This window comes from Triturus cristatus, chromosome 12, assembly GCF_964204655.1.
Source record: "Triturus cristatus chromosome 12, aTriCri1.1, whole genome shotgun sequence".
NCBI classification, from domain to species: domain Eukaryota; kingdom Metazoa; phylum Chordata; class Amphibia; order Caudata; family Salamandridae; genus Triturus; species Triturus cristatus.
Window position 1 is genome coordinate 476,148,076 of NC_140595.1, and position 18,343 is coordinate 476,166,418.

General features: G+C 41.0%; 1 protein-coding gene across 1 annotated transcript in view; it reads right to left on the minus strand.

The window, feature by feature from the left end:
• SLC7A10 (solute carrier family 7 member 10) overlaps positions 1-18,343 on the minus strand; it is a 404,730-nt gene that overhangs the window by 102,036 nt on the left and 284,351 nt on the right. The window contains exon 4 of the mRNA XM_085637573.1: positions 12,900-13,025. Coding sequence (XP_085493699.1) covers positions 12,900-13,025 — 126 coding nt within the window. The remainder of the gene's footprint in view (positions 1-12,899; positions 13,026-18,343) is intronic.

The following is an 18,343-nucleotide window of genomic DNA, read 5'->3' on the forward strand; positions in this document are numbered from 1 at the left end:
AGTACTCCTTTTCTGCATATCTTTTGTTTCTTGGATTTATGGTCTCTGAGCAGTAGGACCGTTAGAAGGTTCAGTGCTGTATTCATATACTTTTGTTACGCACACCTGTATTGCGGAACTGGAGCCAATACTGCTCTTTCTGGTGGTTTTGGTTTTCCTAAAGAACTAACTATTTAAAAAGGTCCATTGTGGTGGAGTCTCAAGAGTACCAGGCTAGAGTTTTGATTTGTTATGTTAATTGCAGTAGATTTCAGAGTGGGTGAAACACCAGGATCCTAGTAAGAGCACAAGGTGGTCTATGCAGATTTTAAAGCTGAGCAATTTGCCTTTGCAACTGGTAAACAGGCAGCTCATGACCTTGTAAACATGGTGAGAAGTGGCTGGTAGGTCAGGATTGGAGTCTTTGTGCATCCATTATTTGTTAACGAATAAACTAAATCCAACTTGCAGATTTGTTTTTAGTTTCGATTTGACCATATACTAGGCATTTATTAGAGAGCAGTGCAGGGTGCTGAGGATGTTCTTCAAGTAGGGGGAGAGAGATTTCTAATCGCAGAAGGCAAAGGCCTTGCATATGTAGGTGATTCTGCTTGCTGTAGGATCAGAGCCAACGGCATTGTGGAGTCTACTTGTTAGTGAATAGGAGCAATAACAAGCAGGGTACCTGGTGCTGGAAATGGTGAGTTATAGGTGGTTAAAACTAGCTTTCCTCACCTGTGTTTTCGGCATGCCAGCTGCGCGCCTGCAGTGTGACTGTGACAAGCCCATTGTAAGGAGGAAACATCAATTGATCTCAGAAGGACAAAGTCTTGTCTCGAGCAACTGTACATTATAGGTTAAACAAAAAGAAACACAGGTGGGGAAAGTAAAGGAAATTAGCTCAGCAACTCTTGCATACTGGAAATGCACACCCAGTACAGCTTAGGGAGAAATAAAAAGTATAAATAAACTGTGAGCTCTAAATCAGGGTAGTTAAAACAAAAATAACAAAGCTTTCCACTGAGTGCCTAACTTAAACTTAAATATAGATAATAAAATATCCCCCAAAGATTAACACAAGAATTAATTTCCTTTTCTCTGTTTTGGAAAACCTTAGGTCAGAGTAGGGTTATCTCCTACTGCCTCCTAACCATTTTTTTTATAGCAGCAATCCAAGTCCAAGTATTCTCTCTTTGGGTAAAAGCCCTCTTAATATTACCCAGAACTAAACTTTAAACCATCCCACCTCTTCAGATTATAGTCTAATCATAGAGAATAAACAAAGAATTCTAAAAAGAAAAAGCAGCGTGAGGCAATTTTCATCACCAGCATCAAAAATATAAACAAATGGCCCAGAGGAACAAGAAAGGAATATCCTAGTGATGTATACAGTGTTTTATCGTTATGCATAATCATTAGGAAGCATCTTAAAGACTGCTCCAGGGTCTTATTCAACCTCTCAATGTGCCCTTCAGTCTGAGGATGTAAGCTTGTCAACATGCAATATATTACCCCCAGATGTGTATGTAAGGCTTTCCAGAATTTGGCAGTAAACTGGTGTCCCTTATTTGGTGTAAAAAACAAAGGGTAATCCATGAAACCTTACTTTTTCATTCAGGAAAGTTATAGCCAAAGCAGGGGCAGTAGGCATCTTGTCAAGGGGAATGAAATGGCCTCTCTGAGTAAAATATCCAACCACAACTAGAAGCACAGTTTTCCCTTACTGTCACAGAAGCAATGGAAATTTGGCACCAGAGTTGTTGGGGGTAGGAAGTGACTGTAATATTCCCCCAGGTTTAATTCTGGAGGGATTAGCTTGTGTGCTTAACAAACACTGTTTAACAGAGTAGTTTGAGGGTTTGATTTAGAGGTTGGCAGGCAGGGTGAAGGTAGCCTGTGACACACCATGCCTTTACTCTGTCTGCCAAAGTTAGTGTTCACCGCCAACCCTGTAGTGAACTCCATGGGTTTGTATGAATTTCTGTCACACCATTTAAAAGTTTGGTGTGCGTCCCTCATCAATAATGGACATGTACAACAAACTTTGAAACGTTTTTTCTTTTCCAAAAACAAACCCCAAAAGCGTTTCTTTTTGGAGACGTATAATCTAATGACCCGAACACCATGGGAGTTTTCTACCATGGTGTAGGGGTAAATCTTTAATTTTTTTCTGCCCATCACCACCAGGTATGGACAGTAAAAGAAAGCTATCCGACAGCCCACTCTATATAGGGCAGACAGTTGGATGGCTTACCTCCGACAGATCGTGCTTCCTCTTGGCCATACTCCCTTAGGTTGAACGAGGAAGGTTTATGCCAACTGAGTAAAATGTACTCCATCGGTGTAAACCTGGACGTTCACCTGACTCAAAATTGAGCAGACGGGATCCTCCTTGACAGTTTTGACCCTACATCTTTTCTTGGAGATTGCCACCAAAAATAATGAGCAATCACGTCTTGAGTCTTTCTCATCCCCGGATTCATGCTATAGGGGAATAAGATCCTCTCTTGAAAATGTTTTGTTGGAGAACTCTGACAGGGATATGAATATTACTTTGATCATGACAAAATGGTTTATTCTATTCTTTTCTTAAGTAGAGATCATTGGAAACCTATTGAGTCAGACAATTTTGTAAAAGTTGTTTCATAAACCTTTGATCAGTTTCTGATGAATTGATCTGAGTGGCCAAAATGGCTGGAGGGCTACTGCTCCCCTTCCCCATGTTTGATTACTAGTTTGTACCTAACCTCATTGTCAAACCTAGCAAAGAAAAGAGATCACCTGGCATGTCTAGAATTCATGCATTTCATGGATTTAAGGAACTCCAAGTTCTTGTGGTCACTCCAGATGATAACACAATGTTGAGTTTCTTTTAAGTTAAGTCCCCTATGTGAGAGGGCTTCCTATATTGCTAAGAGTTCTCTATCATAAATGGGGTAGTTGACATCCACTGATTGTAAAGCTAGGGAATCATATGCCACTGGGTGAATTTCATCAGATTTCAGATTTTTCTTTGACAGAATGACCATGATATTAAAGGAGGAGGCATCTGTTTGCGTGATTAAGGGTAAATTGCAATTCGCATATCTGAAGATGGGTGCAGTTGTAAATGATTCTTTAACAGCCAGAAAGACCATCTCTTGTTTCTTGCGATTGACAAGGGACCTTCTGCTGGTTGGGCTTTGAAATCGGATGTAAATCTCAGAAAATTATTTTATAAAATACCTATCACAATTGGAGAACCCCAAGTCCCACTGAACTTCTTTAATGGTTCATGGTGGGGGTCAATCATGTGCTGCCTTAACCTTTTCTAAATCCACATGTATTCCTTTTGCTGAGATAGAGAACCCAAGGAATATGACTTCAAGCACTGCATACACACATTTTTCTTACTCTCCAAAAGCAAATGTTCTCTTAAACTTAATACTTTCCTGACATAGGTATGATGTTTTTCTAGATTCTTTGAAAAGATCAAGATGCTATCAGGTTAAATAATGATGTATGTGAGGAGTAGGTCTCAAAAAATGTTATTTATACAATTCTGGAAATACGCAGATTCATTGCACAGACAAGAGGCATCATTGCATACTCAAAATGCCCGTATCTTGTGTTAACCGCCATTTTGCATTTACCTCCTGGCCGTATCCTCACTAAATTGTAGGCTTCACGAAGATCAGTCTTAGAAAAGATCTTGGCTGGCTTGATCTGATGTAATAATATGGATATCAATGGTAAGTGATACCTATTTCTGATTGTGATGGCATTAAGTCCTCCATAGTCTATACGTGGTCTGAAGTCACCCCACTGGGCAGGAATGAAGAAAATCGGGACTCCCGCAGGTGAAGCAGAATGCCGAATTGACCCCTTCTGTAGATTTTAGGTTACATATTCTTCAAGGATCTTATCTTCTTGTACTGTTAATAGATATGTCTCCCCATCAGGAATCTTTGCTCTGGGGATCAAACCAATAGGGCTATCATAAGGATGATGTAACTGGGACAGTTGAACCACTACCCTTTCTCTAAAGACATCATGGAAATCCTCATATGCCTCTGGCATCTAAAATTGCTCTTTCCCCTTTGATGCTTTCCAACATGATTAAGAAGTACACGTTAATACGTTCAGAGGGAACAGCCCCTATGGCAATCTTGGTATGAAAATTTGATGATCTATTGTTGCCAATCAATAAAAGGCTTACGTTTTTATTGCCAAATTGTAACCAGCACAATGTCAAAAGATAGAGTTTCAATTAGGTCACATTGAATGGTCTCAAAATAACCATTCCTAATATGGAGTTAACAAGCAGTCTTCCCCGGAGCCAGGGCATTCATAGAATCTATGGTCCATAAAACATCCTGAAGCAACACAGTCCATGAGAGCCAAGCGGGAAAGCAGAACTTGGTTGGTAAGAATCTGTACCAGGAGTGGGAAATGCTCTCTCCCAAATTCTCTACTGATGGGGGAGAACTTGGGAATATGGTGAGGATTCTACAGGGGAACTCCCTTTATAGTTGAGTCCTTGAGTTTCCTGTTGTGACTAGAACATTCTTTAACAAAATTTCCTTTGTTTCCATAATAAAGGTATTTCTTTCTTCTTTTATTCTTCTCTGAAGATAAAGCTCTACAAATATTGCCAAATGCATGGCTTCGTCAGAGACAGTGATAGATATATTTGCTGGAATCCAACAACTATCTTGCTTTCTCTGAGTTTTTTGGACATATATTTGCAATGGGAGATCAATAGGCACACCAGTGGCTGTTGGTCTAATTTACTACTAATGAAAGTGCCTCCTTTAATCCCTCACAGTGGCCTTAATATGGTTGCTGCAGATTCATCTGTTTAGGTTACCTCGGTGATTACCTGCTGGAAACCGATAATATAGGGTGCCCGATTCTCCTTGCCTTGTCAAAGGAAGTAAAGCAGCATGTATGGAGGCCCTTTTCTGACTCTTACTGAAGATTGCTGTAAACTGCTGCACTAATGTTCCAAAGTTCATCAAATGAGGTTTTAGGTTAAAATTATGGGAGTTGTGCAGGCTAAAGCATCTTTGCTTACGTAAGATAACATAAAATTTACCTTAGCCTGATCAGTTGCAAATTGTTGAGGTTTTGCATACAGTGCAAATTACTATAAGCCATTAACGCTTGGAGGGGATATGGATTCCCAGTGAATTTTTAGGGTGGTGCCAAAACTGGAACTACATACGGTGCAGCTCATGCCTGACTTGTTGCTGAATTACTCCCTCCTATATCTGTGGTGGTATTGATACTAGGAAAAGTAGTAGGATTCAATCCTCCTCACCTGAATGCATTAGGAAGGTTGATTGCCTGATTTATTTTCTCTAATATGAATGCATGAACTGAACGAGCAACTTCAAGATCATTTTGGATCTTAGGGATCAAATGTGTCTGCCTGCAAGGAACTGGCTTCCGACTACATTTTATATAGTTCTGGCAATTTGTCACAGATACAGTTATCCCGTAATGTGGATGTTGAAGCCAATCTCCTACCCCTTGGAACAACTTAGCCACTTGCACTGCAACAAGGACCAAGGCTAAGGTGAAAAGGTGGTAAGAAGGGTGAGAGAAACACACACTCCTGTAGGCTGATGTTTGGAAAAACTGGAATGAATTTTGGAGGCTCAGCACTTCAGGGCGCAACTATGAACATCACAGTCTTCACCTATAGGAGACAGAACACAATTACCTTTAAGGTGACGAAATAGGAAAGGACGTAGAAGCAAAGGGCACAACATGTGGGACTTACCTGGTGCAAGAAAAGGGGCTGGTGAAACTAGCCCCCAACATACTGTAGACCCTGCTGAGGAGCCGAAGGTGAAAAGCCTATGCTGCACTAGCAGAGAGTCTGCCTGGACAAGGAGACAAACTGGCATGATGGTAACAAGATAGGAACCACTATCAGTAGGTAAGAAAACAAGAGAACCGAACGAGGGAGAAAACTAAAGTTAGGGGGCAAACAAACTGAGTGCAAACTGTAGTAATTTGCAAAGCATGGCACCAACTGCAGACAATAGAACTCTATACAGGTGGATCGGAACTAGCCAGTTTGCCAGTACTGATCTGATAATATGCCTGATTGTGCTGGTCCTATAGTGTCTGTGGCTGTGCTTGTCAGTGGGAAATCTAGTCTTTGGGGTACAAATGCTTATTTTTCACTGTCCCATGTGCCACCTCCTGTGTCCCAAAGTGTATTGAGACCTGACATTATATAACCCTATTTATTATAGCAAACAATTCATTTTCAAATTCATTTTCAAATTCACTCAATAAAAGCTTTGTAACCTTAATTTGTGAGGCTTGATAGCAGATTTTGACGTCAGGGAGCGCTCAACCTACTTTTAGCAATCATCTCCATAGACGTTTACGGGCTAGGCAAGAAGATTTCAAAGTCCTAACAAATTTTGATATTTATTTCTGTATTTTATTCAAGAGTTCAAGTTTGATGTATATTGGGAAGGCCTGAAAAGGAAAGTTGAACTGAAGGAGAGCTACAGCTTTCATAGCATGAATCTAGTCAATTTAAGCCAGGAATAGGGAGTTCCACTTTCTGAAGTTTTATTGAATACATGGACTAGAGTGTACATAGTCACTGATGCTTTGGAACATTTCCCTACTGATCCTCATGAATTAACTTCACCTCATATGTTAACTCGTGTTAACTAAGCCTATAAGCCAAAATCTTAGCATAAATCCTAGTATCACATTTCAGTAAAGATAAGGAGTGGTAAGAGAAATATTGATGAGGATCTTTTACCAGCTTTTTAAAAACCACGATCAATGCAGAATACCATGAATGGCGAGCTACAGCCAAGGGCAAAGTCTTATTAAATAAAGTATCAAACTGAGAAATAAAATCCTCCAGAAACATGTATACAATTCTATGGAAATGACCTTCCCATTAGCTTGTTTAACTAGGGTCACATGCTTTTCTTCCTTTGTTATGGCGGCAGTAAAAAAAAAAAGAATAATCTTCAGATGACCCAGTTGTGTGAGGTATCATTTATGAAACTCTCTGAGATGACCCTTACTGCCTTTAAAACTTTCTAATAGATCTTCAAAGCACCCAATTTATTGTAGGTGCCAATGAGTCATTACAAGTGATCTCCTTAATTCACAAACAGGTCTGTTGTATTTATCGTAGTCATGCAAGTTGACATTCTCTTTTCTCCACTATCTCAAATGTTCTAATGTCTTTCTACAGCCAAGTTCTCATTATTGTTAAAGATCATAAAGTTCAGTTCTTTTACCTCTAATGGGACTTGCCTGCTCGCCATCTAAATGGAAACCAAGATCTCTCCCTGCCAAGGACTACTGAAAGAACACCAAGATTTTTACTAGTTTCTATATACTAGCTGGCACTCAAGAAGTCATTTAGATCTCAGTCTTTCAGTTAACCGAGTCATCAGAACAAGTTGATCTGAATTAAGTCTGCCATAAATGTGATCACATCTTTGCTGCTCCTGGCCCCTCCACATTCCCCAGAAACTGTAGGTTATTTCTCCATGCTCAATCTAAGTTTTCCATCATAGTCTTCATAGGTTTCATATTACTTTTGTTTTCCATTAGAGTGGTTTCTTGCTTCCTCATCTACTAATCTAACTTTTTATGACCAACTTTGAGCTTCTGTAGCTGCCTCTTAAATCCCTCCACCTTACTAAGAATGTGTGCCATGGATTGCTGGATCATGCTAAATTTAGAGGCTATAGAAGAAAACTCTTTGTGATTGTCATTACCATTTGGATAAGCATCTTTGTGACAAAATCCGGAAGCAGTTGGTAACTCTTTAGCTCTCTCAGTTTGGAATGTTCCCTTTGTTGTCAAAGCACCTCAACACTGACCTCTACTCAATTAGCTTTGTGAGTAGCTTGTAAACTTTAAAACGATTGAAACCATAGTCTCTTAACACATCTTCCCCTGAAATTACAGTTTCTTCATTCATCCCAGGAGCTTCCCTATTGACTGCTCCCTGTAATGACCTGACAGGAGCTTGTAGGAACAGAAATAATCTCATCATTCTGAGGCCCACCATTGGTTGTGGCTGATTGGTCTCAAAATGACACCAGTGGAGCTCTATTCATAAGTATATTAGGTGGTTGAGTATTATCCTTATCCTGTCTCCTCTCCTGTGTAGCATGACTGAAGGTCCAAGTCTGTGGTCTTCCTGTTGATTAATATTGGAAATCTTCTTTATTTTCATCTTAGCCCAGTGACTGTGTTGAGGTGATAGTTTAGGTAATGTTGAAGTCATAGATATTTTAACAAGTGTGATAGGGGTCTTTCAGGACCTAATACTCAAATAATGGCATTTTAAAGTGACTCTCATAAGGATGTGCGTGAAACTCTTTGAGGGCAGGGCCCCTTCCCCTCACCATATATTGCAAACACTTTTTCAAAATTCGGGGATACAACATCACACAATTGATAATCTTTCATGTTTTATGTATCTAATTGCCAAATAGCGTAGAACACACACGCTTATATAATTCTATGCAAGAATTACTGTATTCATCATAGTGCATAGAAAAGAGGAAAAAGGTGGAAATCCAGTTTGTGGTAAGGTATTCTATGTTCTTCATTTGATGCAATAACAGCCAACACATATTTTGCGGCGTAACAGCGCACAAGTCTGGGTCCTTTTCAAGGCTTTCAGGTTCACTTGTCACGTGGCTAAGTTGGGCCCAGGAAGAAACACTGCCATTTTACATGTACACATTTCTTAAGTCGCCTTCTTTTCTACACAATGACTTTTGACACCCATGTGCTTGTGTGACAGTGCAGAATTAGTTTCTCTGAAACCATATTGCTTACAATTTCACTTAGTAGCTACACTATCACGATTCCTTGAACATTGGGTACAAGGCCTGAACACACATTGTAGAAATGTTGTTGTTTGTTATTCGTCCATGAGGTGAAATGGCTATCGCAAAGAAAATAAACAATAGTGGCCCTGCTGAAGCCTTGACAGGGAAGCATACATTTCCTTCCTCAAATTAGAGGACCACTCTGCTGTTATTGCAAGGTTGTTGCTGTGTCTGAGTCTCAGCCCAGCTGATTCCTGTTTACCCTCTGCGAGGTGGGATATCCAACTTGTGACCAAGACGGGGACCTATATACCTTGGCTTCAGGTAATGGAGTTTAGATCATCCAGTAAGGGAATTCTTGGTGGAACACCCGCCCTAGGCAACTATGTTAGGGAGCACATAGTAGGAGTACACTATACCCAGTACTTATATGCCAGCATACATACATTATTTTAGCACAATGGTGGAATTGTTCATTCTTTTCACTGTCCTTATATTGCTAATCCCTTTTATCTGCTACTGCCTATTAATCATTGCAGTGCATATATTTTATACAAGAATCACAATGGTTCAATAAATATTGAAGATGCCCCTTTGTGTATCTCTCTGAGTGAGAATGAGTGACTGAAAGAAAAGGATCTAGATCTGTTATGATTCCTTGGGGAGTCAGAGTTGTCATGTTCTGACGTTGCCCAAACCATTTATTACCTTGCCAGGTTTAGGGGTACTTATGGTGGCACTGTGAGCTAGCAGGTCTATAGGCCAACATATCCTGAGGGGGTGCGAGGGATTGATCTGGCACCATTCCGACATAGAACAGTTCCAACTGAGAAAGTGGAAATCGTACAACACACTTATCAGGGTCAAATGACCTTGATTGTGAAAGGAATCAATTGAAATACCTGATTGTAAGACTGTAAGGATTACAGTGTCCCACGTCACAGGTGACTCAACTTCTCTCCTTGTTAGACGGACTGAGCAGAGATGGTACTAGAACTACATCCTTCTTGTAAGGGGTATTTAGTGGCACAACTTTCTTCTTTTACAGAATCTACAGTCTTATATTTAGGATTTTCAATTGACTTCTTAGACAATCAAGGGTATTTGACCCCGAACAGAAATACCTGAAAGCCTTGAAAAGGGCCCAGGCCTGTCTGCCTATGGTTTTGTTTGTGTAAAAACTGAACCTAACTATAACGTCCTTGTAAACTTTGTTTGTGTGTGTAGCTGTATGGGTCTGTGAGTGGGTGTGTGAATGGTTTCGTAGGTCTGTCAGTGGTTTTGTGGGTGTCTGAGTGTGTGTGTGAGTGGCTGCCTGAGTCTATGAGTGGGTTTGTCAGAATTAAATGGGGGTGTGAGGGAGTGTGTGAGTGGGTCTGTGAGTGGGTGTATTTTTTTTCATTGGCCCCTGGATCTGTGGATCCTCATGGGTGTAAAGAAAAAAAGTTTTTCGGCAACTTCCTGCCCTTACCCCTCTACCACACACATGGTGGCAGGGTTTCTCTACCCTGACCTCTTCTATCCATTTTCACTTTTATTTTCTGGCCCAGGACCATGTTCCGATATACAAAATGGCAGCCGCAACTTTCCTTCCAGGTTTCGGCCAGCCAATCACAGCACTGCTAGTGGCGCATGGATCCGCCGTGGTGGATTCATGCCCCTATATATCTATAAATATTTTTTCTTTAATAACTCCAAAACTACTGAACAGATTCACACCAAATTATAAAAAGAGATCTTTCTGGACCAAGATCTAGCTTTCTGCCAAACTTGGTGTAATTCTGTTCAGCAGTTCGGGCTGTTGTCATGTCTAAAATCCCTTAGGGAAATTGCATGGGGAAAACGCGTTTTGGGCCCCTCTTATTCTCGGCCCTCGCTTGACGACTCAAACCGAAACTTTCAAGAAAGCAGCTGAGGTGAGTGGCAAACTATTTTTGAAAATTTCATTAAAGATTCATCAAGCGGGCCAAAGTTATTGTCAAAACAAAAAACACTTTGTCTATGGAAACTAGGTCCTAACTATAACTATCTACTGACGACTGCCAGCGGCTTAGATTAAGAAAATAAACCACACTTAAATTTGTTTTTTGTAAAAGGCCCCATTTTGGGTTATATAATACAGATATCATACATTCTTGGGTGACAGCTTGGCCTGGAACATGTTCCTTGGGTGAGCTGGTGAGTCATTTATTTTGTATTTAGACAATCCAGGACATTTTTTTAGGTCTCTTAAATGATTATGTAAAGTGGTATACAAACAGTAATACAATACAGTAAAATCATGGAAACATATGGCTGACTTTGTCAGGGCCATCCCTTCATTATGGGGTGCATAGTATAACTCTGTGTAATGCTCTGTGTAATGCTTGCTGCCCCTAAAAGTTGAGAGCCTGTGTTGCATAACATAGACCACCTTCTCCTTTAAGAGAATGCTGGGCCTGGCATATTTCTATCACAGGAATATCCACTGGGCTAAGCTGGAATCCCCTCCTGTACACCTAGCAGGTTGCAAAGGAAAGTAGCTGCTTTTGTCAGATTGCGACCTCAGACAGCACATGCTTTGTACAGGGTTGGAATCCAGACCATGGTGTCAAAATATGTTTCTCTAAATATGGGTGTCACAAATGCAAGTATAGCCTCATCCCTGCCCCCTGTTGTTAGCTGAAGAAGAGAACTGAAGAGACATGAATCCAAGAAACAGCCAGTATTTGGTTGGAGGACTGTATAAGAAAGATGCATATTATGTGCTTGATATCTCTAATACCATGGAATCTGATCCACTGAGAATTTTATGGAATCTTTGTTACTCATAGATCAAACTATACCTGGATATAGAAGTAATGATCCAAATTGTTTCCTTCCACAATTTGAAATATTACATCTGCTCTCACTGGATGGTTGACCTGAACCAGTGGTCACTGTTTGTGAATGCAGGTTGGCCCTTTTGTGACCTAAAGGAGAAGGAAGCAGACTGTTCTAAATGCTTAGAACCTGATTTGCATTTGCTCAACAACTATAGGCCCATCTACATCAGGTGCAGCCACAAGGGCCACTGAAGAGAGAAGTGTGGCCTAAGAACTCAAAATCTCAATTAACAAGAGTAGTGCATTCAATGCTCTCCCTATGTCACCTCGAGAGAGAGGAACATGACCCCATTATGCCCTGCCACCAGCAAACGACCAAGTAGGAAGACCTCAAGTAGCCTTTGGGCATACCTGTTCTTTTGAGGATTGCCTGAGGAACTGCTCCTTCACCTGGGAGTGCTCCCCCTCCCCATTAAGTGAGCTAGTAGGTTGTGGAGCTTGCCTCATTCTCCTTGTGGAGCCTTGGTACTGCCTTGTCAAACTGAAAAGGCTTCACCACCTCAGAGAGCATACACCCTCACCATCTGTTGTTGAACCAGAGCCTTTCCCCTTGTGATCATGGCTAAGTATGTTCTTTGTGAGTGGAACAGTTTTCCCTGTGTGCTGGGGCCTCACTGCACACTGCTGCCTGAGAGAACCATTCAAAGGACTTTCCTGCACCTGATGGAGTCCAGTGGTTGCACCGCAAACCCACTGTGCCACAATGCTTCCAATATAAAGCACTATGAATTGCTGACTAATTGACTAATCTTTGTGAATGGATAACACCACATTTTTTCCTTAAGTAAGCATATCTTACTCTTGAATTTTATCAGTAAGTGACAAAAAAGTCTTTATGAATAAGGCCTGACTATTTAGGTGTAGTTTATATATAAAGATTAGTAAGTCGCAACTACTCAGAAAACGTTTTGTAAATGAGTCCCTGAATGTAGCAATGAAGTGATAGCCTTGCATCTTTCCTATCTTTGTAGCCAGGGCTTAAAATAAAGTTGTTTGTTAATTTTTGATAACCACAGCGTGCTTCGCTATAAAACTATTTCTATGCCCTTAAGCAATAAGTTGCTTTTAAATTCTTGACTACCTCCTCTTTAGCCTAGCTTCTGTATTCAGTAATCTTACCAGTAAATATTTTTCATTTTGTAAAAACAAAGAGCAAATCAAATGGTAGAAATAAAAGAATTATAATGTACTATATGAACAGAGCGAAGGTCCTAGTTGTGTGGGTTAGTAGTACCTTTAAAGATCTGCATCAGTCCCACAGCGATGATGAGGGCTAGGGCCAATAGCTTTCCGGCTGTGAATATATCTTGAATGCGAGTAGCCCATCGAACGCTGGAGCTATTCACCCAGGTCAGAAGTACTGCATGGAGAAGAAGCATATTCAATAGAGCAGGATGGAGTATATGCAATTTACAGTAGAAAAATGTGGCAAATGCTTCCAGATGGAGCATTAAACAAATTGGCTATAAAACACAGAACAATTCACATAGCAAGTTTTGCTTAGGCCTGCCTCTTCCACACTCATAGCTCACTGCCCAACCAATCAGTGAAAAGAGTAACAATAACTGCAAGATCAATAATAGAACATATAAAGTTTGCTAAAGCAGAAAAAGGCCTATTTTATTTATTAACTTGGGCACTGGCATAATATGCCATTTGTTTTGATATTCCATGTGTTCATCCTTGCTGTGTCACAACTGCAGCCATCTTCCACTCAGAAAGTGATCATATACCAAAGCACAGCATCAATTGAATGTCTAGGCACATATGTGTAGGAACAGCTCTAAATGCTCAGACAAAGAGCTAAGTGATTAGGCACAGCCTCCAAATACCAAACACAGCACTAGTGCCCAGCCCAGATACCTACCACCCAGGTGCAACTCTCAGTGCACATATACAGCTTCAAATGCAGACACCATTATTGCAAGTCACAGCCAAACACAGAGTAGGGACAGCATAGGCAGCAGCAGAGTAAGTAAAGTGGACAAAACTGCCAAAATAAATATAAAATGAATAAAAGTTATTCTCTATGGAAGTCCGTCTCTTTGGTAGCTTTGTAACTCAGTGAACAAACAAGGGGTAGGGATCCAAATCGAGTGGGAGATCAAGAAGAATAGGTTGTAGAGAGAAGGAATAAGTGTGTCTTTAGTTGTTTCAAGAACTTGATGAGGGTTGTCCGAGTTCTGTAATTTGTTTTTCCATACTAATGTTGCAGCCCCTGAACAAGATATGTTTTGGTTATAAGCCTTTCAGAATTTGGAGACTTCAATTCCCAGTTAATTTCCACTGAGGAGATTTCTTTGGTCTCTGATATGAGAAAAAGAGATGTAAGTTGGATTCTTAGCCCTTATTTCATCGTAAGACAGTCAGCACAGATTTAGATCCATCCTCACTTTTAGTGGTGACCAGTATAAGTCATACACTATGGGGGAGATGTTGCTGATCTTTCTTGAATACATTGCTAGCCTAGTTGCTGAATGCTGTACTGCCATTAGTGGGGCAGGATATGATTGAGAGATACCTGGCAGAACAAAATGTCCAACGTCTAGCCTACAAATCACTAAGACATGAACTGCAGTTTTCATTTGATCTTTTGGGAATTATGTATCTGCTTTTTTGACACAATAGTGATAGAGAAATGCTGGTCTTGGCCACATTGTTAATGTGAGGAGTAAGAATGAGTGGGGAGTCTAAAGTCTAAAGATGTAATGTTTGGTTTGCAGGTAGGGGGGAAGCCATCCATTTTCGTGTAATCAAAAAGATTGGCATCCAGCTTGCCCCTTGGTGGGGTGAACGGGGGAAGCAGTAAAATTCAGCCTTGTTTGAAATCATTAGGAGAACTTGTGTCGACATCCAGCTTTCGATTTAACTGAGGCATAAGTGGGCTGGTATCCGAGATGGTTAAGGTTTTGAGGTAAAGTTGTGTGTTGTTCGAATATTGATGGGAGCACACACCTGCCTGGCTAAGGCCTAAACAACACTTGATGGACAGAATGCAGAACAATGTCATACATTCACCCCAGTAGAGAGATCTGGGCCTAAATCCATCATTTTTTTGCTCACCATGCCATTCCAGTTTGAATATTTTTTTTATTTTTTACTCACAATAAAGGGAAGGGGGAGAAGGTACAAACCCTACCTCAACCTCCTCAATAATTATGTATACCACACAAAACAGGAGGTAGGGTGAAAGAACGGCTTTAATCCACTAGCAATTGCTGAATGTTTTTAAGAAAGCACACATGTTTTTAGAAAACTGCCCTCACCCACAACAAGTTGTGGCATGCTTCATCATCGGGCTGCTACTAACGCCTCTGCGCAAACCAACGCTAGAGGTGGAGCAATAGGGAGGGGTAGACAGTACAACAATGATACAAACAAGAACAAAAGAAGGCTGGATCCTAAAGTGCAGAAAAGATGAATCTTAAAACTGACCCAGGGATATCTCTCTAATAATTTTATTCCTGGATTCCCCTGTCAGATTAAAAAGGTATATATATGTGAAAAGACTATATACCCAAATGGATGGTGGTGGAGTGAGTTAATTAGGTGCTCACCACCCCTCCATTCTGCGTAGCAGTCGACATGTTTCTGCCGGTTCAAAAAACTAAATCTCCGGCATTCCTCAGGACAAATTTGATCCACATGCCCTTTTGCCAAGCCCCTGTTTTTTCCCACTGTTGTGGGTTATACTCCACCTGTCGGTCTGGAGTTCCTCTTATAACTTACTCCTTCAGAGAGTAGGAACAGAGTTTATTAGGCAATTTGCTTAAAAAGGCACTGGAGAAGAGAGCGACCCTCTGTAGTCAAACATTCGTCAAGAGTGGTGCGCTGCCTCCTGATTCAGTCTCTCTTCTCCAGTGCCTTTTTAAGCAAATTGCCTAATAAACTCTGTTCCTACTCTCTGAAGGAGTAAGTTATAAGAGGAACTCCAGACCGACAGGTGGAGTATAACCCACAACAGTGGGAAAAAACAGGGGTTTGGCAAAAGGGCATGTGGATCAAATTTGTCCTGAGGAATGCCGGAGATTTAGTTTTGTGAACCGGCAGAAACATGTCGACTGCTACGCAGAATGGAGGGGTGGTGAGCACCTAATTAACTCACTCCACCACCATCCATTTGGGTATATAGTCTTTTCACATATATATACCTTTTTAATCTGACAGGGGAATCCAGGAATAAAATTATTAGAGAGATATCCCTGGGTCAGTTTTAAGATTCATCTTTTCTGCACTTTAGGATCCAGCCTTCTTTTGTTCTTGTTTGTATCATTGTTGTACTGTCTACCCCTCCCTATTGCTCCGCCTCTAGCGTTGGTTTGCGCAGAGGCGTTAGCAGCAGCCCGATGATGAAGCATGCCACAACTTGTTGTGGGTGAGGGCAGTTTTCTAAAAACATGTGTGCTTTCTTAAAAACATTCAGCAATTGCTAGTGGATTAAAGCCGTTCTTTCACCCTACCTCCTGTTTTGTGTGGTATACACTCTAGTTTGAACCCAGCCATATGCAAATCAGTCTTGACGCTGTGCCTCATGGGAACAGTCCAGCCCGAACTGCCAAGCCAGGTCCTCCCTGGACTGGAAACAAGCATCCTATGGCTGGGTTCAAACTGGAATGGCATGGTGAACAAAAAAACGATGGATTTAGGCCCAGATCTCTGTACTGGGGTGAATGTATGACATTGTTCTGCATTCTGTCCATCAATTGTTGTTTTTGCATTTGTCACCCCGAGTGGGACGGGTATGCTCAGACGTGAGTCCCGTGCTCTCCATGCCACTGGAATCAAGCTATCCTGGCTGAAGAGGGGTGAAACCCCGAAACCGGTCCTAGGATGCTTGTTTCCAGTCCAGGGAGGACCTGGCTTGGCAGTTCGGGCTGGACTGTTCCCATGAGGCACAGGGTCAAAACTGATTTGCATATGGCTGGGTTCAAACTGGAATAGCATGGCGAGCAAAAAAACGATGGATTTAGGCCCAGATCTCTGTACTGGGGTGAATGTATGACATTGTTCTGCATTCTGTCCATCAATTGTTGTTTTTGCATTTGTCACCCCAAGTGGGATGGGTATGCTCAGACGTGAGTCCCGTGCTCTCCATGCCACTGGAATCAAGCTATCCTGGCTGAAGAGGGGTGAAACCCCGAAACCGGTCCTAGGATGCTTGTTTCCAGTCCAGGGAGGACCTGGCTTGGCAGTTCGGGCTGGACTGTTCCCATGAGGCACAGGGTCAAGACTGCTTTGCATATGGCTGGGTTCAAACTGGAATGGCATGGTGAGCAAAAAACGATGGATTTAGGCCCAGATCTCTGTACTGGGGTGAATGTATGACATTGTTCTGCATTCTGTCCATCAATTGTTGTTTTTGCCTGGCTAAGGATCATACTTAGTGACTCAAGGTCTGAGGTAAAAAGAGTAGGTGCGAGGATAGATGCTTGGGGAACCCCAAACAACACCTCATTTGCTGAAAATTTATTTACATACAATTAAACTTAGACAATGCAAAAGTACATTGCATATGCATCTCATTGTACATTGGTAAAATGTTCTAAAAAAATCAAAGCTTACAAAAAGTAATGAGATTTGTGCATGCTACAGTGCTAAAGGAGCATTCTGTTTTGTTACCCACTAATGACACTGACAGATCCTATAGAATCATGCAACCTTGTAAAATCAGAAAAATTAGAAAAATGAAATGTGTTATTAAATAAGAAGTGGAGACCTTTGCTGGGAAGTGGAGAATCAAGTAGAGAATTAAATACTACTCAGCATGAAACAAATATTTTTTGGTCATTATCAATTAAGGGGATGGATGATGTTTACAAAAGTATTTGCACTGAATCACTCTCTGGCTTGGAATGGAGGAATGGGAGAGTACTTTGATGTTGCAAAGATTCTGCACCCATTCATTTGGATAAGTGGAAGCGCTGCATTTTGGGTCTGATTTACAAAAAACAAAGTGAGACTAGTAGAGTTGCACCTGAATTTGGGAAAGGGTTTTCACAGTTCTGGAATCCTCAAAGAATTTCTGGAATTTGTGGGCCACTTTTACAGCCATAGCGTTCAAAACTCAATCATAAGCAGTTACCCATGCGCAAACATATATAGCGGACAATTATTGTGAAAATGCTTGCCAAAAGAGCATTTGCATATGCTTTTTGATCCATGCAGAAAATATTTCCCCTTATGTAGAAACTATTTCTCTAACACTTCCACCAATTTTGGGGGTGTCCCTTTCTCAGTTAGGGATAATCTGCAACCATTTACAGGATGGGTATGGTCTGAGGTTTGTGAATGCCCCCAAAGTACCAGGTTTATGGACATGCATGAACTGCCCTGTGCATCAATGCCCTGAAAAGGTCTAGGGAACCGCTTCCAAAAACCCAGGCCATGCAAATCTGAGTACTGTAAGTGAAAAATTATAGTTAACCTTAATTATATGATTATGCAGTCTATTTGCGAGATGTAATGCATATTTCTCCTTGACATGAATTAGCAATTTGTGTGTGCGAAAATATAACAGCTGAAAAACAGTAACACATACAAACACCCTCTCTCTCTCCCTAGCTCTCTCTTTCTCTCTCTCTATTTCTCAACTTTCACACACTAGTTTTCAGTTCTTACATTCTATTTTTCAACTCTTTGTCACTTGGCAAGATTTGGCAGTCCTTTATATACAAGACA